The 26,867-nt window shown below is 38.6% G+C and overlaps 1 protein-coding gene across 8 annotated transcripts in view; it reads left to right on the plus strand.

The window, feature by feature from the left end:
* Nucleotides 1-25,628, plus strand: part of LOC127581957 (LIM domain-binding protein 2) — a 349,031-nt gene extending 323,403 nt beyond the window's left edge. The window contains exons 9-13 of one of the 8 annotated variants that reach the window (XM_052036802.1): nt 3,137-3,260; nt 6,089-6,178; nt 7,406-7,548; nt 8,512-8,655; nt 24,641-24,767. In XM_052036802.1, the coding sequence (XP_051892762.1) occupies nt 3,137-3,260; nt 6,089-6,178; nt 7,406-7,548; nt 8,512-8,628 (474 nt within the window). In that variant the 3' untranslated portion in view covers nt 8,629-8,655; nt 24,641-24,767. Of the gene's footprint in view, nt 1-3,136; nt 3,261-6,088; nt 6,179-7,405; nt 7,555-8,511; nt 8,656-21,783; nt 21,872-24,640 lie in introns of all 8 variants that reach the window. The other 7 variants (XM_052036783.1, XM_052036793.1, XM_052036812.1 and 4 more) reach the window with 7 other exon arrangements.
* Nucleotides 25,629-26,867: the final 1,239 nt, after the last annotated feature.

Genomic DNA, 26,867 nt, shown 5'->3' on the forward strand with positions numbered 1-26,867 from the left:
CTCCCTTTACTTTTTCTTCAGTGGAGGATATGAGGCTTTAGTTTCAAGAGCTGGAGCTACAGGTCAAGCATCGGGACAGAATAGACATGATTGGGCACCCCACATCCATGGATTTCATGCCCCAGAATCTATAGGCTAGCATGAATTCACCAGGATTGTGAGCTTCCCCGGGATTCATGTGATGATCTCAATTTCCCAAACGTTGCCCTTCTGGTTTCCCATCATAACTCAGATCAGTTTGTGAATTGTAAGGTCTTCCACTTCATGAACATGTGAGTTGTGGTCAACCATGAAAAGAATTTTCTTTTGATTGTCAGGTATCCACAAAGCTCACATAATGCTTTTACTCTTAGGCAGCCCTTGGCAGCTCACATATTTTAGATGGTGCACATTCCTGAGGGCTGGATATTGGGAGATTAAGGCTATTCCCACTTTCCCTGGTTTGCAGTTCCTCTCCCAGCTCCTGCAACTGCAGCCTTTGATGAAAGCCATAGCATCACCAGGAGTCTAGCCATCAGTCTCCTTAAAATACAATTCTGCTCTCTGTTTCACTCTGAGGGTCTTGTACTTTGTTGACATCTCCTGCCTCCTACAGAGCCTAGGCAATGGGGGAGCTGGGTCTTTGCAAGAGGAGCAGAAGGTAAGCAACATCGTGCAGGGCAGGTGCCAGAAGCTGAGGATCAGACTTGCAGCATTGAAGAGAGGCCCCTTATGAACACGCTGACAAAGACAATGTAATTGCTTGCAGATTTTCTAGAATTTCCTGTTCCATGCTTAAACATGGAGAACTGCTAGCCCCAAAGCATTTTACCATGGATGAGAGATCACTATATCATGTCCACTCTCCCTTTGGACTCCATACTGAAAGACATTAGTCTTGTTTGCAAAGAAGTGTCACAATGTAACAGTACTAAATTTGGTGATTATTGTCACAACCCACATAACTTCATGTGTGTGGAAGGGTTGGACAATGAAAATCCTCATATATGGGGATTGGGATTTTAAGCCATGATCCTATTGCACTGGCATGAATCAGTACAGGTGAAACACACAATTCATTCCTTCTGAATGAATCTGGGCTGGATATGAATTACTCCCATTATGTACCTAAAGCATTTTTAGGCAATTGATCTTTCAGCTCTCGTAAATAGATGCAGATCAACCAGACTGAATTGAACCATGTAATTATAACTGATACACTATAACCCAAATCTAATTATTAATCCTATTCAGAGATTAAGTGAGAGAATTTTAATCTTAGTGAATGTCATTTAGAATGGATGTTGAGTGAAATGAAAATATGTTCATTGAATAGGATTAGCTGCTCCCAGGTTTGAAATGAGAATTGGGGCAGCATAGCGGTGCAGCAGTTAGTGACCCAGATTTGCTCCTGACAATGTGTGCTGTCTCTGTAGTCATAAAGTCATACAGCATGGAAACAGGCCCTTCAGCCCAACTTGTCCATGACGACTGTTCCCCAGTGAGCTAGTCCCATCTGCCCACATTTGGCCCATAGCCCTCTAAACCTTTCCTATCCATGTACTTATCTAGATAGCTTTTAAAAGTTGCTCATGGCCCACACACAACCACTGTAGTGTTTGCACATTCTCCCTGTGACTGCATGGGTTTTCTCTGGGTTCTTCAGTTTCCAGCAACATCACAAAGATGTGCTGGAATATTAATTGGCTACTGTAAACTGCCCCTGCTGTAGGTGGGTGGCAGGAGAATTGGGGGGGGGGGGGAGTTGATGGGCATGTGAGAGAAAAGGGTACAGGGAAATAAATGGGAAAACGATACTGATGGGATTGCTCTAAGGTCAGCATAAACTGGAATGGCAGAATGGCCTCCTTCCATTTTGTAAGAAAAATGAGAAGCTTTACTGGCGGCCTATACTTTCTCCTCAAATCATTTTGTCTATGTCCTTTTTTCTGTTCTCTTTTGTCAAATTTAACAGTGAAAGCAGAGTAAAGATTTTTTTCATGTTTTTTTGAAGAGAATGAAATAGTCTCACCATAACATAGAGTGACTGTTTGAAGAAAATGTCAGTAAAGGGGACCTCTGCTTCACAACAGTTCGGGTAATGGAAATTTGCTTTTGTAGAATTCACCCATCACCACCAAAATACTTGGGATATGGAATAAAAATTTGCTCTTACGAAATTTTATGTGGGGGGAAAAAGTCAATTAAATGAACATTTTTTTAAACTCCCATTTCTTGACAAATGCATAGATGATGCGGCTGTCATATTTTCCAGACATGGTAACATTTCATTTCCTACACTGCAGTGCTACTGTTTGCATTGGATCTACTCTAGGTCACACTGGCACCCCCCTTAATGAAAAGTTTGTTATTATATTGCCATCCTAGTACTTAGCTGCTATTGCCAGAAAGCAACCCAACAACTACTTTGGATCTGCCCAGTTCCAAGAAACCATGTTCCGGAGGAGCTCTAAGGCCTACTTGATGTTACAAGTCCCTCTTCCAAACCCTCTCTATAGTTTGCAATGAAGGGATTCAGAGTTACATGAGTAAAACTCAAATTATAGTATCAGACCAGCTGGGAGGACAAGACATTCTGAAGGAGGCAGCCTTGCACCCCAATTTAGTGAAGCAAATTTGCATTGTAAGTTTGTTTCTATTGCATCCTTTAAGGTCGAAGAAATTTATGGTATTGCTTGTCATTTTTATCTGTGAAATGAAAGCATCTAAAACAGAAATTGTTTCCAATTGAAGTTCCCCTTTACATTGAATGGAGACCAAAGTGGAAATAGTACCAAAATAAGGTATAATACAATGTAGATATTTTCTCAGAGTTTTGGAGAAGCTCCTGAATGAATCTGGGCTGGATGTGAATTACTCTACTAACAATTTGTTGTTTTGAAATTGCTGCCAGTTTTAATCACCCATACAGTTCAAGACTCAAATTCACAATATTTTAACAGTGGCTAGAACCATCAGAGATATTTTCAGATCAATTAAGGAATTAGCAAAAGGAATGTTTGTAAGACTTCAACTTATGAGAAAGTTTATTTGATAACTCAAATCTGTTCCAGCATAGCTCTGCTTTTATCATATTTTAAAAATGCATTTAATGTGTGATGTGTTAACACTAGGTAATCTGCGCTCATTTTTCCAGCTGTGTGTAATACTGGAGCCAATGCAAGAACTGATGTCCAGACACAAAACATACAATATCAGCCCAAGGGACTGCCTGAAAACATGCTTATTCCAGAAATGGCAGCGAATGGTGGCACCTCCAGGTAGGCTGGCAATGATTAATTGAATATTATAGCTGGAGGTAAACAGTTATTATGACATTGGGGAATGCTTCATTAATGAATTTTATAAAGTTCCTCACACTTAACACAATATCAAAGGTACTGATCTCTAAATCACCACTATTTTTCTCGTAACACCTTAATGATATTTATTACATCCTTGTGTCTCCATATCATATGTTCAGTAGTGCAGGTAACTATCTAACTGATATATGAGCTATATTACACACATGAATTGATAAAATAATCTTGAAAATGGCGATATTGATATTCATGTTTATGTATCAATGCAAATTTTATGAGATCCACAACACTGACTGAAATACATATTTTAATTGCTGCACTCCATATGTGCTCAGGCTGTATTTTTTCCAATAGTCAGTAAAATATATTCATGTATCATATCCTTCTCTGCATTTTTTTTTATATGGGAAAGGATTTTATAGAGAAGGAATAGTCTTACCAGATAGTCCCTCATCCATTTATAGACTTTGTATTGTTAATTCTAATTACTTAATTCACCTCATCTATGAATTCAATTTGAAGCTGGACAAATAAAATGTACCCTGCATTGCTTTGTTAAAATTGATTAAATTGTACTGCTGGATAATTTAAGGTTTTTAAGAGGAGAAGTAACAGGGAAAGCTGTATGAGAAGCATTTCCATACATCTTGAAGATCTCTATTCCCCTTTCCAAACGACTGGGGAAGGTGAGTTGCAACTGACTTTGGGTGTGAAGTTGCATACCCGTTTTCGGTATACTGCTCCAGCTTAATTCCTTGAAATATGTCAAATTTTTAAGGAAATGTTTGGGAAGACTTATTTTACAATGTGTAAAAGAGAATGCTTTGAATAAAGCGTTCCCCTCAACATTTTAGTATCCACAAATTATTTCAGTATTTTTTTAAAAACTTCCACAAAAGTGACTGCTCAGATTAGGGTGCAATCAGTGCTGTTTAGGTTTAGCACTGAAACCTTAAGCTTCTGCCTTTGCTTCTGAATGTGATATTTTTGAGAAAAACTGGGTCCTGGAATTGTTTTAAATGTAGATTCTCGCAAATGTGTGAATCTGGGCAAACCATTTAGGAGACTGTTGAATCTTTGAGTTAGGTTTATATACATACATATACAGTATATCCTAGATCTACATCTAAATAAGTGAAAACTAAGGGAGGTAAATAAATAGTCAATAGAACAACTGCGCAAGTATTCCAAGGTAACATTTATTTGGAAATTATTTAGTTGTGATTCACAATGAGGTTCATGTGGAACTTTCCATGTGAAGTTAAGCCAATCTTTACAGGATAGATAGGATACTTAATGGACTAGACATTTAGTAAACCTGCATTTTGCTTTGCCATCGTCGTCTTTGCATGTTGTGGATAACTGTTGACATTGTAGTACTTTGCCCATAACTTCAAAAGTTATTTTGTACACCTATTAAGATTTTGGTATCAAACACATTCTGGTATGCTTTGAGTGAGGTGATAAATTAATCGTGCAACACATCAAATTGGCAAGCCCAGAAAATTTGTAACTTGTCATCAAGACCAAAATTTGCCCAATTAATTAATTGTTCTGATGCTGCATTTGGCTTCAGCATAGTGTCTCACAAATTAAAGTGGGATGGATCGATGCAGGCCTTATCTGCCCACGGTGAAGTAAGCCCTACAAGTTATTGATTGCTTTAGTTTCCTCGCTGATTACTTGGAGCAAGGAGAACACCCTGATCAACACCTAGTGTATCATGTAAACATGTCAGATTAAGATGAGGTTATTTATTTGAATATAAGAACACGAAGGAATTTCTGCATGCTAGCAAAGAGTAGACGACTCAACCTATCTATTCACTTACAAATTTGTAAGACTGTGCCAGCATAGATTCTTACTTAACAGAAGCTTGGATCAGAGAACTGGCTGCGAAGGCAGCACATTCCACTTCATCAATAAAATTATTAACCAACCAATCACGAGCACCACGTATCAAGTGTGCTGACTTTCCCACCCAGTTTTCTAATTAACATTCCCATCAAATTTGATAACTATACTATATAGAAGTATTCTGCTTGTTCATATGAACTCAATGAATGTCAAAAAGAATACTTTGGTAATGTGGTTATGTCCTGTATCTAAGTGGTTTGTTATACCAGAGTTGATGCCAATCGTTTTATAGTTACTTAACATTTTCATACTTAAAACATTTCTCATTGTTTCACTCTTAACATAATTTACATTGCCACATAGTAAATCTAGTCCACTGTTAAAGGCAGTTAATTTGTGAACTGTTCTCATCATGTTTTTCTCTTATACCTGCAAATAAAAAGTAGATGTAGTGATTTGAAAAGCGTACAATTGTATCCTACAACAAGCAGCACAGTGACTCAGTACGTTGGAGTGCCAGTGCATTGTGTCATGGTGTTGTTGGAGTGAAAGGTTTAAACCCCATGCAGCTTGGTTTCAAATCTCAGCTGTGCTGTCGTGGGAAGGCGCTGAGCGGAGGACAGATGCCTCCCCACAGAAGGGGAGGGAGAATCAGAGGGACTGCAGCCTCCAGGCTATTCCTGCAGAGCTCTAGTAGGCAGGCTCATAGTGGCCCTGGTAGAAACTGCAGACAGATCACTTACCTGCTCTTTTGCCCTCAGTGGGTAAGCGGCTTGGAGGAATCAGGGGACTGAGGAGAAAAATAGAGGAAATTAATTCGCAAATATGGCAAAAAAATTATACTATATCGTATATGCACCAGTAAAACCGCTGAAATTAACAACCATGTAAGAGTAAAATACCTGTCCCGTGATGCTGTAATCCTTCAGGTCGAACCTCACAATCAGCCGTTATACCCTTTCTCCTACGTCACACCGCCTCAACCCCACAACCTCGCTCAGCGCGCCCAGCGCATAACGGTAAGAAAACAAAGTTTAATTATTTTTAAAGTCATTTGAAGTATATATTATATAAAATAACAAAGACATGGAGGGAGCAATAAGGCAAGAATAATCTTGGAAGTTTGGATGGTTTTCACATCCAATGCCATGATTTGGACCACAGCTTTGCTGAATGTTCCATATTTATTCATCAACATGTAACTGTTAGTTTGACCCAGTTCAAGTAAATACAGAGAAAGATTTTCTTTGGTTGTTCTGTGTTTTTAATGTTGTAAATACAGTGAGAAAATTTCCTACATTTCTATTTCTAGTAAAATTACAAATATTCTAAACAAAAGCATTTGGAGTTTTGCTAGCAATAATGGTTGGAAAAAGTCTTTACACCATTATTATGCAAGAACTAAAGGAAATCTTCTGCCATGGTTGGTGCTGGGTCATTTATGCTTTATTCATACTCCAGTGGTTCCAAGTTGGAGACAGCTTTAGCAGTCATATTCATTTTGGGACTTTCCAGGTGGGGCTTTTCAGGTGGGGTGCCTTGCAAAGAAAAAGCTGGCATTTCATCTCCCTCACCATGTTCACCTCCTGCTGGCCTCATGAAGAGCAGTGTTGTCAATTGGCACCTTTGAGGAGGGAAAAAGGCTTCAACTGATTGAAATGTAAAAGTGATAAACTGTTCTAAAAGCCTTCCCTAGTGGGAAGAACTTCATTGTCGTAATTTTTGTAAAGATCCCATATTTAGAGTTGGGAAGACATCAATCTTACACCAGCTACTTAAGGGCAAAATTAAGGTTGTTATCCTTCCAGTTATAAATTATCCTGTTACAATTTTGAGGCCAGCTCATACCAGCTAATAGCTACCTGGCCAGTAATGAAGTCAAAATCACCAACCATTCCAAATAAACACTGAGGGAGGGAAATGATCGTGATCTGAAATAAACTATTCAACATTTATTTTGGTGGCTTAAGATGGGATCAGGCAAATACCATTCAGTAAGATTAATTACAACTTCATAAGTTAATGAACACATTAAAGGGAGTGAGTTATCGGAGAGAATGTCAGGATAAAGAATTTATCTATTACAACTTCACACAAAATATACCTTTAGCCATGTTGCACTTGACTAAGCAGCTCCTCATATTTAGCCAGTCAGGAAAAGGTAAAGCTAATCAGTCTTGTGCACGCAAAGCTAGGTATGATGTCAAAACCATGATCCTGGCATGTTTTTGTTTTGTTTTTCACAGCAGAACCAACCAGACAACAGACAAATAAGCGGAGAAAGAGGAAGAACTCAGCGAGCAGCACCTCAAACAGCAGTGCAGGAAACATCAACAGCATGAACAGCAAGAAAAAGGGGCCTGCAGGGAATTTCAGTCTCTCCAGTCAGGTACCTGTAAGCATCTCCTTTCATTTCTGTGTCTGACCAGGACAAGCATATTGACTAGTTACTACTTAAATATATACAATGTATTTACACACACACTGCTGTAATGGTTTGTTTCGTCTTTCGTATGTCAACTTTTCTCAGTAACCTTTATCTGCTAAGATCCAGAAAATAACCCAAACGTAATCCAGAAAATAATCAGTTCAACCTTGGCTCTTCCAACGCAAATCTTTTAAAAAAAAGCTTTCTCCGATAGTGTGTGTGTCTTGTATTTTGCTTTGTTCCATAAACACCTGTGTTTTATGCGAGATAACTCATAACGGAGTGTACAGGACCAAAAGTGAAAAGCAAAAATAACAACATAATGGCGAAAGTGGCTTGGTAACATTGTACATACTGTGATCCCTTACTCTCTAAATGGAGCACTTTTTAAACGTACACACGGTATGTAAAATACTCCTTTATCATGGCTGCAAACAGTGGAATGCAATATGTGTTACGCCAGTTTTCTGTCTGCCATGGGTCTGCTCTTATTTGCTGAACAACCTCATTCAGATGCCTAACCAAAGCAAAATTCTAGCTGTCAAGCAAGGTACTGACCATAATGCTTCGCATAGCAGCAAAGGGCTGCAAGTCCAAGTTCTATGAACCAAAAATGACAGTATGCCTGCCTCTCCAATGCCCCACCCTTTTCATACTTCACAAAGGTGCCTGAACCCAGGAACTGCCCTTCAAAGACCCTTCAGAAGGTAGCCGCACCTCACACATTTACAGCTTCAAATTAACCCCTGCCATCTCCCCTCCCCCAGCCTCACTGCTATCAAAACAAAATGTTGTGTTAAAGCAGTTTTAAAAAAAAATGCACACGGTTAAACGTGAAAAGCTGGGGGAAAAGATAGTTTTCTTGAGAAAAAAGCGGCTCCAACAAAATAATCGAGACCCACAGTGTCCTCCCTCCTCTGGCAGCAGCTACAGCAGGGCTTCATCCACGTCCTTCAGGACAACGTCTCCACGGTGGCTCAACCTGAAATGCCAGCATCCTCTTCGCACAGTTCAGCACAGCGGCTCCACATGACATCCTAAATGTCGTCCTCTACCACTCCGGAACAGGTAAATCCCCAGAAATAAAGAAGGGGGAAAAGAGAAAGAATTGTTTTTACGATTAAAATGTATTCACTCAGCAAGTGGCTGAGCAATACAGACCTGGAAGGTTCCACATTTCACCCCCCCCCCTCCCCCCCCCCCCCCCCCCCCCCCCCCCGTCCAAGCCCAGGTGGCAATAGGATGTTATAATTAATCTCTATACCTTAAGAAAAGGAAGGAAACACAGGTCAGGGTTTCCGTTCCTAAACACGAGTCATCAGTGTTTGCCAGAGTGTGTGTGACTGAAGGGAGGGCAAGGACAGAATCATTCTAATTAAAAATTAACATTTGATTATAGCCTGGTAATACCATGAAATAAGCAGAATGCTCTCTCAGGATTGATGCGGTCATGTTTATTTCACAATTGATAAATAAACCAATAATTGGGATACTGGTCTTGAAAGAAACCTGTTGAAGTCATTCAGTTTAAGTACCTTGATTACTTCAATACTCATTTGGATTGGTAATTATGTCTGACAGATGGTCCAGTTCATGTTAATGAAGTTGATCAGTTTACAGTCATTTCTCATTACCTGTGTTTTGTTTTATGATTTAAGCAAGTACCTGTAAGCATTACTTGATGAATATTTGCTGATTTTCTAATATTTTCCAATGAGTCTATCAGCTCATTTCTTAGCAATGAAAGGCACCTTGGGAACTTATTATGCCATTTGTCAATTAAATTTGATCCCACATTATGAAGTACGATATGAAGTATGGCTATTATGTAAGATGCAAAAGGGTAAGGCAAAGATTCTCGACCAAAGCTATTCACGTGGAAGCTAGTTCTTGATTTCTTTGCAGTTATGCATATATCTCATGGAGACTGTTGAACTTGGAATGTAGGGAAGTTTACTTAAAAGATAATTTTTAATGTAAGTCCTGTGGAGCAGTTTAAAGCTCAGCTCTGTGAACTCCCATTTTCCTCGCTAATAAAGAGGACCAAAAATCACTGGAACTGCACTTCCAAAGTTCCAGTTTGCCTGCGCAGTGCTCCTATGCTAGATCATTCCCCACCTGATGATAAACGTGAAATGATACAATGATTTCAGAAACAGCAGCAGCTTCTGCAACAAATGTAAAGGGAGTGCCGTTTGAAGAGAAGGAGGGATCAATTTGTTAAAGACTGGCAGTTCAAGAAGTTTCACATTTTAAATTAAATCTGCTGGATTAGATTTGAGGAAAGAGAAAGCATGAGATCGGATCCTCCCAAATGAGATGGAATAATGCATTGATAGGAACTATGGAAAATTAAAAGCTCCTGTAAGAAAATATAAAAGGAATAAATAATTTTATAGACTGGCCCCGATGGTTAAAATTAAAGTTCCATTCTTGCCCACTCATTTAATAAAAAAGCACATTGGGCCTTTGTTGGTGGTAGTTTCTAAGTAGGATCTGTTCCTCTAATCACATTTCCATCTTTTTTCCCTCCACATTTTGCAAAAACTTTTATCAAACTCCCTTTAATGCTATTCCCACTACCTCACAGCCACTAAGTTCTACTATCTCTCTGTATGAATTCATTTTAACTACTTGTTTCATTTGTCTAGGCCTGTTCTCCCATTGTTACAAATGCACCAACCAATGGATATAACTTTTCAGTGTCTCCTCTTCTGGATACTTAAGATTCTTCAAATCTTCTGATTCCTCTCTCAACCTTTAGAGATACTGTTTCAAAGACTGTTTTTGGAACTCTAATTTCCAACTCCTAGTATATTATGGTAAATCTTTTCAGTGTATTCTTTCCACACCTCACTACAAAAGATTGTAGGGAAGATTGGCCTTTCCAATATCTTACAAAATTAAACAGCATTTCATTCCTTTTACATTCAATACCGATATCCATAAAGCATCAAACTGAGTTGAAGTTACAAGTAGATTAGCCATGATCTTATTGAATGGGCAAGCAGGTTCGAGGAGCCGAGTGGCCAACTCCTGTCCTGAGTCGTATGTTCATACGTGTGATCCACAAAGCCTCATTCCTTCTTTTACAAATCTAATTACCTTTACCACTTGAGCTCACTGTTCTCTTATCATTTAGGCTGTATTTTCTTTTACATTTTCTGATTCTTATTGCACTACATTGTACTGCATCTGCCACCTACTTTTCCCACTCTTGTAATCTGCTTATATCTTCTTGCACTGTCGCTCAAGATTTACCATGAAGCCTAACTGGATAACATCAACAAACTTTGGCAATTCTCCAATCTTACCTACGTCAAAATAATTTGACTTACTGAAAACTCTGGAGGTCCAAGCCCCTGGAGTAACTGCCACCAACATCTCATTAAACTGAAAATTATTCTTTTACTTTACCAATGACCTTTTGTTTTTGTGCCTCTAAACTTCCTTCCTCCTTGATGAACTTGGGTACAAAATTTGACACCACCCATTATTTCTATGGTATAATTCCCATTTTCCAGAAATTTTATTTCAAGAAGTTCATGCTGCCATTATCTTCCCTTTCATCCTCTGTCAGTATTCTTGAATGCAAATTTTGTGAGTGCTCCACAGAATGGCTGATATTCCTGTGTTAGATATAGTAGAACAAGTTGACTTTATCAAAGAGCTTAGGGTACAACTCTATCCACTTACTTCCATCTGATTTGATGATCTATCCCACATCTCTCCCACACCCACAACCCTCCTTGGCAAGAGGCTAAATCTGGGACTACTTGCAGCCTTTCCTTAAATTCTGATGAGCAAATCACTGGAAATCACACCTGCTGAGAGAAGAGATTCTTGGTCTTAAAAGTGTCTGAATATTGAGGAGAAGGCATGGTAATTAATCAGACATTTTTAGTTATCCTTCATCTACAAAACTGAATGCAAAAGTGAACTTTATTTTGATTGTTCGCATTACTCATCAAACTCTGTAATAGTCCTACCTTTTTAAAACAAAAATAGAAAATGCTGGACTCACTCAGCAGGGCAGACAGCATCTATGGAAAGAGAAACAGGGTTAACATTTAATGTCAAAGGTCCGTCTTCAGAATTGGAAAAGAGATAAAGTGGTAGTTTTAAGTTGCAGAGAATGTGGCAGAGGCGAGGGGGTAAGAGATGGATAGAACAAACCCTATCTGTGATAGGGTTTGACCAGGGTTGCTGTGGGAATGACCAGTCAAGATGGTTAGTGGGGGCAGTTAGAATATGATTACACTTCTTTGTCTGTTATGTGCTGCTAATAGCAGGACTGTGGGATACACCCAGTAGGCCAGGCTGTACTAATGGAGAGAGAAAAAAAACCAAGCCAGTATCACAGTTGGATGACTTATTGTAGAAATAGTCAGTTCTGATACAGACAGAGAAAGTTCTCTTCCATTTATTTTATCTTAAGGATCTTTTTCCTGTATTTTGTCCCATATCTGTTATCTCTCATTATCTAGTGAATCCCAGCTTTTGTAGCACAAAGATAATTAATTAGCATTGCATTAACCAGACAATGCAGTAGTAAATGTGTTTTGTAGCCATCTTATATAATTTGGTTTCAGTGAATTCAATTAAATTCACTAAGCTAAATTTCAGAAGATTAGTACTGCAGCCTGCTAAATATTACATATCTAGTCCAAGTGATTGAAAATGTATACCTGAGAATCATTGCAACAAGTTAAATATATGTCTCCCACTGTTGGTCTGCTATTTGATCTCCACTTTTGCCAATGAATAAACCTGGGCCAATGATGTATTTGTCTTTGGCTCCCTTCATAGGCTTTGCTTCTGAGAAACTAACTTCATCCCATTCCATTCTTAGGCATTGTCTGAAACTGTCTGCAACCACAGCATCATATGTGACCCAACATATGTATGGAATACATTTCTAAGCCATCACTAAGACTGATTATTTCTACCTCTGCAATATTGCTGGATTTTGTTTCTGTGGCATCTATCTTAAGCTGAACGAGGTTGTTTTCAATCTTGGCTTTATATTTGGTTCCAAAATGATGTATGGACATATAACAAAGCTATTAATAAGGCTCACCATTTCTACCTTTTTGGTATTGCCAGATTCTACACCCACTTTAGCACATCTGCTGCTGAGACTTTTGCCTCTGTTTCCTCTGCACAACTATTCTAATACATTGCAGGTTGGCTTCCCTCACCAAAAAGTTGAGGATATCCAAAACTTTTAGCTATGTCCTAACTTGCAGCAAGTCCTGTTTACCCATTACCCACGTGCTCAGAGAACTAAAATGTGTACCTGGGAACAGCGTAGCTCAATTTCGAAATTCTTTTCCTTGTTTTTATGACCTCTTCCCTCCCTACCTCTAACTGGTAGAATAGATAAGAGAGAACTAGTTCATGTGGTGTATTTGGTCACTCAGAAGACTTTAGATAAGTCTTCTGAATGCCCAAGTAGAGATTTGGCATCAAGATTATCAAACAAGGTTTGTGCACATGGGATTTAAATAAATTACAGATGCTGGAAATCTGGAATAAAAACAATGCTAGAAATACTCTGCAGGTCAGGCAGCAGCTGTGAAAAGAGAAAGGAATTAATATTTCAGGTTTGAGACCCTTCATTGGAACTGGGAGAGAGAGAAAACAAGTTAATTTTCAGTTGCAGAGAAGGTGAGGAAGGAAAAGATAGAACAAAAAAAAAATCTCTGATAGGGCGAGATTAATTGACTGAATATAGCTTGTCGAAGCACATTATCCTTCTTTGTCTTTGTTATGTTACTAATGATAGGGCTATGGGACATGCCCAGCAGACCAAGCTGTACTAATAGAGAGAGGGCAAAGAAAGGAGCCAAAATCACAGATGGATGACTGGCAGAAATGACCAGTTATGGCCAATGATAGAGACAGAAAGAGCAAGTTACCTAAAGTTGGAGAATTTGACCTCGAGGACTACAATGTGCTCAGATGGAAGGTGCAGGAGGCCATGGACAGAAAGATCAAAGTGGGAGTGGGATGGTGAATTAAAGTGGCAGGCGGCAGGGAGTTCAGGGTCACCCCTGCTGACTAAATGCAAATGCTCCGCTGTGTAATCACCCGATCTGTTTTTGTTTTTTTTCAATTGTAGAAGACTGTTTGTAACATTTAGGCAGGATTCTGACTTAGTGATGCTCAGTCATAATCCCGCAGATGGTAGCTTCGCACCACTGGCTCCTCATCCAAGCACATAAACCAAATGTCCAAACCTGTGGTTCCTCTTGTACCGAGCAGGATTTTTCAATGTGACAGAGATTACATTTTGAAGACCGAATACATTACACTAGATTGGAGGAAGTACAATTAAATCAGTGCTTCAATTGGAAAGACTGTGTGAGTCCCTAGATGGCGGGTAGGGAAGAGGTGAAAGGATAGGTTAGCTTGCAGTTATATGGGAAAATGCCATTAGAATGGGGAGTGGTTAATGGAGATGGAAAATTGACCTTGGAGTCATGAAGGGAGTGATTCCTTTGAAATGCTGAAAGAGGAGGGGAGTGGAGTTCATGTCTGGTGGTGAAATTTTGTTGGACCTAGCAGAAATTGTGAAGGATGATCCATTGAATGCAGAGGCTGGTGGGGTGGAAGATGAGGACTAGGGGAACTTTGTTCTTGCTCTGTCCAGGAGAGGGGATGAGAGCAGAGGTATGGGAAATAGGTGAGATATGGTCAAGGGCTCTGCACATTATATTAAAAAAGATAGATATCTTTATTAGTCACATGTATATCGAAACACACAGTGAAATGCATCTTTGCGTAGAGTGTTCTGGGGGCAGCCCACAAGTGTCACCACACTTCCGGCGCCAACATAGCATGCCCACAACTTCCTAACCCCATATGTCTTTGGAATGTGGGAGGAAAGCCGGAGCACCCGGAGGAAACCCACGTAGTCACGAGGAGAACGTACAAACTCCTTACAGACAGCGGGCCGGAATTGATCCCAGGTCGCTGGCGCTGTAATAGTGTTACACTAACCGCTACACAGCCGTGCCTGCCTTACACTACCACATTTCGGGAAGAAGGAAGACATTTAAGAGGCACTTGTGCAGAAAATCTGAGTAAATGCAAAGTTCTTTGTTCTACCCATTCCCTCCCCCACCCTCTCTGCTACTGAAAACTAATTTGTTTTCTCTCTTTCTTCATTCTGATGAAGGTCATGGACCTGAAATGTTAACTCTTTCACATCTATCACATGACCTCCTGAGTTTTTCCCAGCATTTTCTGTTTTTTATTAGAGTGCCTAGGAGTGGAGACAATATACCCGTGTGGGTATATTGATTAATGAGCAGTTAATAACCATTAATTGGTTAATGAGCAGAAAACAGAAAGTAAGAATAAACCAGTCATTTTTGGGTTGGAAGACTTATGACCCGTGGAATGCATCAGGGATCAGTGCTGTGGCCTCAGCTACTCACAAGTTGTATCATTGATTTGGAGGAGAAGATTACGTGTAATATATTCATGTTTTGTGATGGTACAAGCTAGGTAGCAGTGTGGACTCTGAGAAGGATGCAGAGAGGGTATGGGGGATGTGGACAGACTAAGTGAATAGACAAGGACATAGCAGATAGAATATTATGTGGAAAGAATATAAAGTTATCTATTTTGGTAGAAAAAGTAGGAAGGTAGTATTTTCTAAATGATAAGAGATTGAAAGGTATTGGTGTTCAGATGAGTCTGGGTTTCCTTATCACTAAAAGTTAACATGCAGGTGCAATGAGGAATTATGAATGCAAATAGTATGTTGGCTTTTTTACAAGAGTATTTGAATACAAGAGTGGAGATATCTTGCTCCAATTATATAGGGCCTTGGTGAGACTGCATCTGGAAATTTGTGTACAGATCTGGTCTCCCAACCTAAAGGAGGATGTACTTGCAAAAGAAGTATAGAAAAATGTTCATGAGATTAATTCCTTAGGTTTTCAAATGAGAAGTGATTAAGCAGACTTGACCTACAGTCTCTAGAGTTTAGAAGAATGAGAAGTAATATCATAGAAACAAAGAATTCTTGTAGGGTTTTGCAGGGTTGATGTGGAGTTGATGCCTGCCCTAGCTGCAAGGTCTTGAAAATGGGCGACCATCTCAAAATTAGGGATCAGCCGATCAGGACAGAGATAAGAAGAAACTTCTTCACCCAGAGGATATGGAAATTTTGGAGCTCACAACTCAAGTGGCTGTGGAGATTCAGCTACACAATATATTCAAGGCAGAAAATGATAAATGTTTAGGTATTAAGAGAATCTGAGGAAATGTGGTTAATGCAAGTTTTTCAGGTTGATGACTTTTCATCAGAACTCGCCCAGTTCTGATATATGGTCCTGAAATATCAGCTTCGTACTCCACAGACACTGCATGGCCCCCTGACCAACTCAAGCATTTACAGTTTACATTATCTTTATCTCAGACTCAATATTTCTTGTTAGATACACATCAAAAATGCAATTAATTAATTAAGCCAGGTTATTTCCCCAGTGCCATATCTTCAGTCTGTTTATTTGTAATCATTTTTTGCCAAGATTCCAGTCTAGCTCTTTATCATTCTTGATTTAGGAAGAAGTGTAAGAACTACTTTGGAAGTCTTCCCAATTTTGACCAAAACCTTATATCCTCGATTGTATGCTGATTCTAAATTGTATACAGATTTATCCTTTAATAACTTTCCTGCTGTTTGGTAGTCTATGGTGTATTCCCAATAAAAATGAATTCCATGCACACCATCAGTAAAAACTTTCCTTCCTCTGGCTGCAAAAATAATGAAAACCCTCCTCCCTTTTCTTCTCAGTTCAGTCAGTGGGCAGAAAATTCAGCCCCAATTGTTGAATTAATGGAATTGGTTTAGAGGATGTAATTTCTAACAGGATATGGACAGTGGAAACAAGAAGCCGAGAGACAAATACAACATTAGAGATGAGATTAAAGTAAGCAACACATCGAAGAGAGTGGCTGAATAATATGGGATATGCTGCATTTTTGCTCATGTTTCTCAGCAGCAATCAGGATACAAATAGCCCCAATGCACAGCTGATCTGATCTTTAGAGAAGGTGAAACTAACTTAACGGCTCACTGTGAAACTGAAATCATGATTATAGGAATTTCAGCTGGGAGAAGGAGCTGATAGATTCTTTCTTTTGACAAAATTCAAAATTTCCCAGTTGGCTATTTAGACTGAGAGGCAAGAATGCCAGATAAATTTAATGAGGTAAGGAAAAGATGGTTTTAGCTATGGCGAGATTAAATTCAAATGATTCAAGAAGGTCATTTATGTCATGCTGGTGTGTAACTGATGTCAACTCTGAAAGCAGTTCCCTTACTGTTGGTACTATTTAGAAAATTTAAGTGCAGAAAAAATGTTTTGGCAAATCCTGTGTACTGCTTTGACTTACAGATCCACTTGGGTACAAAGCCAAATTACTTTTGCCTTGCATCATGTCAGCACCAAAGTTTCCCTATGCAACTACTTGTAACAATGTAATGTGCAGTACTCACACACTGGAAAAGGGTTTGCACATTGCCTTTCACTGTCAGTGGCCAGTGAAGAAATAAATGTAGTGTGGTGCATTATTATTACTTCCTCTTTTCCAAAAGCAGAAAAACAAAGTAAATTCAATTTAACACAGGAGTGGCAACGGGTCAATGTTGCATGCACTTAATTTACATCAAGGAGCTGAAAGAGGAAGAGTTAAGAGAGCTTTGGCTTGCAATAAAGAACACAAAGATGTTAAGGACTAGAGATGAAAATACACAAGTAAAAGAAAAACTTGAATTTATACAGGGCTTCTTACATCCACTGGACATCCTAAAATATTTTACATTTAATTAGTTGCTTGTTGGTTGCTTTTGCCTCTCTTTTATAGATAGAGCAGGAGCCAACTGGCGCTTAGGAAGATCCCACAAATAGGAAATTTGATGGCTAACCGGTCTTTTGTGATATTGGTTGAGTGATAAATCTTGTCCTGGGCACCAGTAGAACTCCATTCCTTAAATGCTATCTTAAGATCATTTGCTTATATCTAAACAGGAAGACAAGATACAGTTTTACATGGATGATTTCATCTGACACTGCCACCAGTACAATACTCCCTCACATCTGGAGTGAAGTGTTAGCCGAAGTTAACTACTCAAGTTTCTAATCCTCTAAATTTATGACCCAGAACAAAGAGTGCTTTCACTTAGCCAAGATAGACAGAGCTGAGATTTGGATGCCATGAACGTTGCAGGACTTCAGATTAATGCAAGATGAAGAAGTATTCTATGCAATAGCTAGTAGTGCTCTGCATACATTGATCAAGATGTTGATAGTATGCTGGCTCTTGCTGCTATTCTGTCCAGTTAGGCTCCAGGGCTCCCCCAAAATACTCTGCCTGATGTAATTCACATCATTTTAAAAGAATTTTGATATGTTTGGGATTGAGCGAGGAAGAAAATTGGAGAGGGTCTGAAAAATTAACGCTTAAAAATGAAGAGAAATTATTGAAAGCAAGAATGATAAAACTGCAATTCTATTTCTTGCTCTAAGTCATTCCTTATTATTGAGAACCAGGGTGAAGGGCCAGGAACTTCAGTAAACAGCATCTCATAGGGGAGGGAGGGGTGTGGAAGTAAATAAAGGGCTATCAGTCAATACAGAACAAAAGTAGGTTTGGGATTCAAATGCCTGTGTCATGCAGATAGAAAAAAAGACCGAAGGTGGGAAATTCCATTGTTAGATGCCGCTTGATATTATTTGGTAAAGGAAATGGTACTTCCTCATGAGTCATCAGAAATTCCAGAAAAGAAGGATGTTAACTTGGTTTCTGATTGTTAAACAACTCTATTCTTAGCCTCAGTTGCTGGCTATACTACAGTTCTCTGCAGGGAAGGGTGTTTGAATTATTTGGTTCAGGTGCCAGTAGTGTTGAGGGAAACATACCTTTTATGTACTTGTTTATTTTTCCAGCTTGTGCTCCGAGACATTTTGTATACATCATTTCTTTGTTACTCTGTGTCCCTGTACATATTTCTCATTAGATACAGTGCTTGTTTTTCCACATGCAGGAGGAGTTTTTCTTTGTTAATGAGATGAATAGATTTACTCATTGGTGCATTGGTAATTAGCAAGAGGTTTTCTTCCTCCATGCTGACACTCTGTTTATTATAACAGCTGGCCAAATTGGAACATTTTCTGCACAGATTGTTGTACAGTTCCAATATGTTTATAAGTGACAGACTCTATGGTAACAGATGGTAAATTTAAGGCTTGTTGGCAATCAGCAGGTTTTGCTAATGACTTAATTACCTATGCAAATTATCTCATCAGTATGTGCATTGTTATCTTATTTTTTAAAAAAACTTTACCTAAATTAATTACACTAATCAAACAGTGGAACAAACAGTGGATTGCTGGTGACTGGAGAATTAAACATCTTGCCAACTTTTGGAACAGGCTGAAAGCTTACACAAACAAACCTGTTCAGCAGTTAATCATTCCCAGAGAGATGCAGAATCTTACTCCTGGACACTTGTAGCAGTTCAAAAGATTAATAATCCTTGCCAGTTCTGTGATCACAAGCTAGGCCATTTGCAACATTTATTTTAAACAACAAAATACCAAAGCAGGAATGCAAATCCATACCATTAACAAATGACTTTTTTTCACAAAAACAGAAAGAATATTTAGAATAATGTGAAGGCTTAGTTTGTTTTACCAAGTCCTGATTTTACTGATTTACTGTTAAAAATCAGGTTTGTGAGTGGTTTTCACCTCCCCTGCTGCCCACAGAAGCACATGAACAAACTCCTCAAAGAATTTTTGAATGGAAGTTGGTTGTTCCACATTATATCGGTGAACTGTGCTATGCATTGACACAATGCCATATTAGAATCATAGGCTCATACAGTGCAGAAACAGGCCCTTCAGTCCAACTTGTCCATGCTGACCAAGTTGCCTACCTGAGCTTGGTCCATATCCCTTGAATCTTTCATATCCATATACCTTCTAAAATGTCATTAAAACATTGTAATTGTACCCGCCTCTACCACTTCCTCAGCAGCTCGTTCCTCATACCCACCACTTTTGCCCCTCAGGTCCCTTTTAAATCTTTCCCCTCTCACCCTTAGACTCCCCTACTCTAAGGAAAAAGACTGTGATCATTCATGTTATCTATGCCCCTCATGATTTTATATACCTCTGGTCACCCCTCAGCCTCCTATGCTCCAAAGAAAAAACACTCAGCCTATCCAGTCCCTCCTTATAAATCAAACCCTCCAGTCCCAGAAAACATCCCTGTGAATCTTTTTTGCACCCTTTCCAGTTTCATGACATCCTTCCTATAGCCAGGCAACCAGAACTGCAGACAATACTCCAAGTGTGGTCTCACCAACATCTTGTACAGTTGTTACATGACATCCCAACTCTTGTACTCAAACTCCTGACCAATGAAGGCAAGTGTACCAAACACCTTCTTCACCGCCTTGTCTACCTCTGTCGCCACTTTTGGGTTAGTGTGGTATCCATTTCAGCTATGATGTCATGCTATCATTTTAAACTTACTCTCAAATAAGGGTGAATGGCACAAACAAAGCTAAAAATAAATTTTTGGCCAGAAACTCTTCTGGAAAGTGGAAAAAATATATTTAAAATATGAATGGAAATGATGTGAGCATCATTCTTATTATAGTCACTTCATTGTTATTCAACAGTTATTTCTGCTGCTTGAAGAGCACATATATTCTAATCATATAACTAGAAGCCACTCAGCCCATCACACTGTGTCAGTTCATTGAAAGAACTAAATATTTGAATGTCATTCTCCCTTAACTTCATTTTTTCTTTTTTTTTAAAAATGTAAATACATTTATCTTTTAAAAACATTGAAAAATTATCCGAACATTTTTTCCTTAAGCCTTCCAATTATTGACCAGTTTTCCTCCTTTCTAAAAAAAATAATTTACAACCTGAATTCTCTTTTTGAATGAGAAGGGCTGCAGATCACTGGTCTTGCATCTCTAATATCTAGTGTCTCTGCTGCACTATCTTCATGACTTAGAAACATAAAAAAGTAGGCCCATTGGCCCTTCAAGCCTACAGTGCTATTCAATACCATCATAGTTTATCCTCTCTCTTAGTGCCATATTCCCATTCTCTTCCAATACTTCAATGCCTTTTGTATCTACTTAATTGATGATCCTTCTTTAAGTGAACAGAGTTGTTTTGGCTGAGAGTCTGAAATGATTAATTTTTTTCCAAATGGAAAGGAAAATTGGGAGAATTATGGAATATAAATCACCATGACAAATATGAGCATCTTCTATATGAGCTAGAGCAGGAATCTTCATATATAGCCATTCAATTTGGGGCTGAAGTATTAAGGAAAATTTCAGAATGGAGGTCAGGGTGATCTTTCATGGGGACATGGGTACGTATGTAAGCGCACAATCTTTGTTTTAAGGGTCCAGGAGAATCAAGGCTGCTGTTCCTGGCTGAAAGGAGTGCTTGGAAAATGCTGTTAGTTTATGAAACCAGCAGCAGCTCCTACTTCCTATTTGCTTTCTGTGCTTCAGAGAACACAGATTAATTTCGACTAAAGTTCTCAATAACAATGTGGTGAGAAAACTGATGGATAATATGGAAACTTTAGTAAAATATCTTGCCTTTCCATAATGGAACACTTGATCCGTAGCTGTAAAATGGGAGCAGTGGGGTCTTTTGCACGTATTGGTTTAATTTCCAAATTTATCTTGTTCATTATCGAGTGGCACAGCTAATGGAGCCGCTGCCTCACAGTTCCAGCAGACCAGGTTTAATCCTGCTGTCTATGTGGACTTTGCATGTTTTCCCTGTGATTGCATGGGTTTCCTCCCACATACCAAAGATGTGCAAATTGGTAGGTTAGTTGGTCACCATAAATTGCTCTAGTGTGTAGATGAGTAGTCTGCAGTGTGCAGTCAGAATCTGCAGGCAGTTGATAGGAAGGCGAGTTGAATAAAATGGGATATGTGTATACTAGGCACGGACTCAGTGGGCCGAAGGGCCAGTTTCTATGCTGTATGACTCTATAACTCATTGAAGAGGGGATAATATTAAACTGTTTCTGTTTAAAAGTGTAAAAGGCAAAGAGAAAAATATCAATGTAATTTCATCAACTGAAGGTTGCAAATTTTGCAATGTCTGAATTCTTTTTATCTAGCTAACGAACAAGTTATCTGCCACATTTGTGTTGACTTACATTCATATCACTGCTGGAAGCTGTTTCAAGAAATGTTAAAAAAAACAAAGTAAGTGAATGAAGGAGTGATAGTTGATATCATTACAGAATCAAATGAGTAACTGAATGTATAGGACTAGGAACAGATCACAAGACAAAGCAAAGAAACAAAGCAGCAGCCTAAGATTCCCAGTCCTTCCAATCAAGTACATTTAGTTCCCAATATGTCAAATAATTTATCTTTGAATCTGTCAGTGGAATTTTCTACAATTAAATAACTTTGACATAAAATCACATAAAACAGTTTATTGGTTAGAAAGGATAGGTTTGGATTTTTTCCCCTCAAAGTTGTTATTCTTCTCATAGATAGAGTGGAAGTTCTTTATTTTGAGACAGAATTTTCTGATGGATTTTGTTTGGTATTTTTTTCTTCAAATAAATATGATAGGTAGTGATGTTGAATGAATGGACCTGTCCTCAAATACCCAAACCAAAATAAATCAATAAGATGTCAGAGTGAGCCAACTTGAATTTCCTCTGGAAAGGGCTTATTGCTTGTTTAAACAAACCCATCCATGAACGAACAATGATGATTGAGATAGTCAACAGAATGGCCACAATTTGATTCAAGAGTCTACTCTTTTCATAGAAAATAGAACAGTACAATGCAGGAACAGGCCCTTCAGCCCACGATATCTGTGCTGAACATGACACCAAATTAAACTTAATCTCTTCTGCCTGCACATGATCCAGAGCCTCCATTCCCTGCATAGTCACGTATCTATCTAACAGCCTCTTAAATACCACTATCATATCTGCTTCCACCACTACCCCAGGCAGCCTATTCAAGTCAACTCCAAGTCAAGTCGAGTTTATTGTTGTGTACAAAAGTACGGTGAGGTACAGGTACATTGAAAAAATTGCTTGCAGCAGCATCACAGGCACATAGGTACAGACAATAGAGAATATAAATTATACAAGACTGTGAAGAGGGAGAGGAAAAAAAGACTGTGCAAAATCAAGACCTTAGTGAAAAAAAAGACAAGTACCAGGCATCTACCACTCTCTGTATAAAAAAAGAATTTGCCTTGCGCATCTCCTTTTAAACTTTCCTCCTCTTACCTTAATGCATGTCCCGTGGTATTTGACATTTCTACCCTAGGAACAAGATTCTGTCTATCTATGCCTCTCATAATTTTATAAACTTCTATCAGGTCTCCCTTCAGCCTCCAGAGAAAATAACCCAAGTTTGTCCAACCTCTCCTTCTAGCTCATACTGTCTAATCTAGGCAGCATCCCAGTGAACCTCTTCTGTACCTTTCCAAAGCTTTTACATCCTTCCTGTTATGGGGCAACCAGAATTCCATGCATTACTCTAAGTGCAGCCTAACCAAAGTTTTATACAGCTGCAGCATGATTTCCTTCCTCTGATACTCAGTGCCTTGACCAATGAAGGCAAGCATGCCATACGCCTTCTTTAACACCGTATCTACTTGCATGGCTACTTTCAGGGAGCTACGGATTTGTACCCCAAAATCCCACTGTACATCAATGCTATTAAGGGTCCTGCCATTAATAGTATACTTTCCCCTTACATTTGACCTTCCAAAGTGCAACACCTCACATTTGCCTGGATTAAACTTCATCTGCCACTTCTCCCCCCATATCTGTGACTGATCTATATCCTGCTGTATCCTTTGATAACCTTCTTCTATGCCATTCACTCATATGAATGAATGAAAATATCTCCACCCATCTCCAGTTCAAATACATTAGAACATTAAGCATGGAAGTGAGTTAGGGAAAAGAATTTATTAATTGATGAGACCATTACTCTGATGATCTATAGAGCTTTTTTATACTGAGAATTTATACATTAAAAACTGTATTCCATGAGATTAAAATTTAAATTTGTTTAGATAATCTCCAAACAATTCTATGCCGAAAAAAATTATTTCCTCAATAGAAATGAACTAAAAAATGATTGACTTGGAGTGAAAGCTTCATGTTTCAGGTAATTACATAGTTTTTTACCTATCTGCTCTTTGTAGTCCTATAAATCCCAACTCAGCATAAATGCAAAATGCAATCAAGTTGTATCTGACCTTTCCTTGCCTTATAGTTAAATCCCAGGACATTAGCAACAACAGCTGAATGAGGTTCTCGTTTCTAAAAATTGTAATTAAATTGTAGTGGTTAGCATAATTTCCTCTAAATGTTAATGCTCAATGATTACGAATGTATGTGCTTTTGATTAGATTAGGAAGAATGCAGTGGATATCTGCTCATGAGAATTTTCCAGATTACATATGTTTCTACTCTAAATAGGAAATTTGAAATTTATGCAGGGAGAAAGATAATACATGGTGTGAAATCTTGATCAATTCAAGTGAAAGCAAATGTTGTAAAATAGAAACTGTATTTGTTTTTATGTTTGATCAATATTTGTTCCCTATGGTTTCAATGAGCTTTTCTTACTTTATAAACAGGACAAGGACACCATCTAGTGGTCACTGTGTAATATTTGTTCATATTTTGCTTCGGACTACGGGCAGTTGATTAAAATGATATAAATAGTTAAATTTTATGTATACATTTTACTAATTAACCACATATATAATGGAGTCTTGACAAATTGAGAGGGAATTAGTTTGTTGTCAGATTTGAGATTTGTTGCCAAACTGAAAACAAGTTGTCTAAATAAAGTTTATTCTTAACTAGTTAATCAAACAGAATAAGGCGAACATTTGCCAGATTCATCCTATTATTATGAATAGTCTTGGTTAAGCAAACAAAATCTCTTCACTGTTTTACCACATGATTGTCTGTCCTGTTGTAGGATGTTATGGTGGTGGGTGAACCTACACTGATGGGCGGAGAGTTCGGGGATGAGGATGAGCGACTGATCACTCGATTAGAGAACACACAGTATGATGCAGCAAATGGCATTGATGATGAGGAAGATTTCAATAACTCTCCTGCACTGGGAAGTAACAGTCCCTGGAACAGCAAAGCGCAATCTAGTCAGGAGAGTAAATCAGAAAATCCCACACCACAGGCCTCTCAATAAAAAGGAACATATCAGTTTTTATTAAAAAATTTTGTGCTTTCCCCTTCTTCTTTATCCAGGCTGAAACCCAAAATTTCTTGTTTAAAAATGTCTGCATTCAGCAGTATTGAAATATTAAATCCCCTAATTTGATTTAGTGAGTTCATATTCAAAGCTTAAAAAAAACTCGAGCTGGTATTATAAGCCATGCAACCCATTATATTTTGTGGGCATTTTAGTATGGCAGGTTTGTGGTTTCTTTGAATTTGTTCCTGAGTTTGAACTGTTACTATCATGGGACTCTGATAGTGATGATCATTTATATTCAGGTTTTGCAGGAACCCATGCTGGTCAAATTTTTGCTTGTGTATTTATGTAAGCTTTTTATAAGGGGACTAAAAGATGGTTTAGTGCAGACACAATTTTGTTCACATAAATGTTCAGCACAAAATGTGAAACTTAGAAATGAGTCTTTGTGTCATTATACGGATGTATTTTATGTATGCTTTGCCATTAATTGTGCCAATAAACAATGGTAACATTAATGCATTTGTCTGACAGTGGTTAATCACTGTTGTCAAATTTTTCATTAAATCCAGTACAGTATTTTTGCAGAATTGTTATGTAATTGGTTAATGACACTTCTGTTTCTTTCTCTTGTAATTTGTTTAAATTACTAATGTGCTTTGTAGAAATGCAAGATTTATAGTGATGATCTGAACATTCTGTGTTTGAATTCTTGGAATCTAACCCTTCAAGCCAAAGCCAAAAGAAAATCTCCAACTGTTAACTTAAGGAAGCATAAATGATATATGTTTTCAATTAAGGGCTTGAATTTTTTGATTTTTATTTTTGATTCAGTTCAGAGGTTTTATTTAAAGTTTTTCAGTGTTTGTCAATTTCAGTTATTGTAAAAAAAAGTGAACTTTCAGTTCCTCTAGGCTCAACTATATCAAAATAACCATGTCATGAACTCATGTTAAATGTCTGTGCACTAATTCTGCAAGCTACTTAGTGAAGCTACTTCATGGTTTGAAATTTACTTTGAGATTTTAAAGGAATATATACAAGGGACTCCATTACTTGATTGACATGGTGATAAAGACTGGCCTTGACATTGCTACTTGTAAGGAGATAATGGATGTTGTCATTTCATGCTGGCACTATACTCACACATGCATGGGAGTTGAAAGCAACCCAACTTTACATTCTGCCAGGACACAAGTTTAGCACTAAAAGTCACAAAGTCTCACTGCTTTTTGTTTACTGAGAATGTTAGCTGCTTGCTTGAATACTGGAAACCATTTGTAAACTTTCTGTTTGGCGACTCAAATCCTGTAGCAAAATCTTTCAGACTGAACAACTGGCAAATATCTTCATTTTCTTTCAAGCACACGGAGGCCCAACTAAGGGGTGATTCTTAGTCCTGGATTCTAAATGCACAGGTACGTACCCCTGCCATGCTTTTTAAAAAAAAATCACACCCACTTGGGCAGAGCGCAGCTTTACGGGAACCTGGTGCAAATCAGTGCCCTCCAGTGGTGCTTATGCAGCAAGTGACACAAAGACCTCACTGCCAAACAGCTGAGTGAACTACCAAGGCAATGTACAGTGGCTGTCTGTGAGGCCTGATGCTGGGTGGGCTGGGTAAGTAATGGCCTGAATTCCCTGTAGTGGCCAGAGTGCAGCCCTGATCCCCACATCAGGGTTTGGTGACCACACTGCTCATCCAGCCGCCCAACACCAGCCCTCATAGGTAGCCAATACACCTTGCCTTGGTGGCCACTCCACACCAAGCTATGCAGCAATGAGATCACTTTAATTGTTTCATTGCCAAGGGAGTACCAGTCAGAGTTATACAGCACAGTGGAAAGCTGAACTTTCAACCAGGTTCCCAGCATAGCACTGGGGAGAGTGGGGGTTCACACTAGGTTCCCAGCATGTGGCACAATCAATTACCGCATCTTAGTGTTAATTCCACTACTGATACATGGAAAACATTCTGAGCACCAAACAC

The sequence above is a fragment of the Pristis pectinata genome, chromosome 2 (genome assembly GCF_009764475.1).
Source record: "Pristis pectinata isolate sPriPec2 chromosome 2, sPriPec2.1.pri, whole genome shotgun sequence".
NCBI lineage: Eukaryota > Metazoa > Chordata > Chondrichthyes > Rhinopristiformes > Pristidae > Pristis > Pristis pectinata.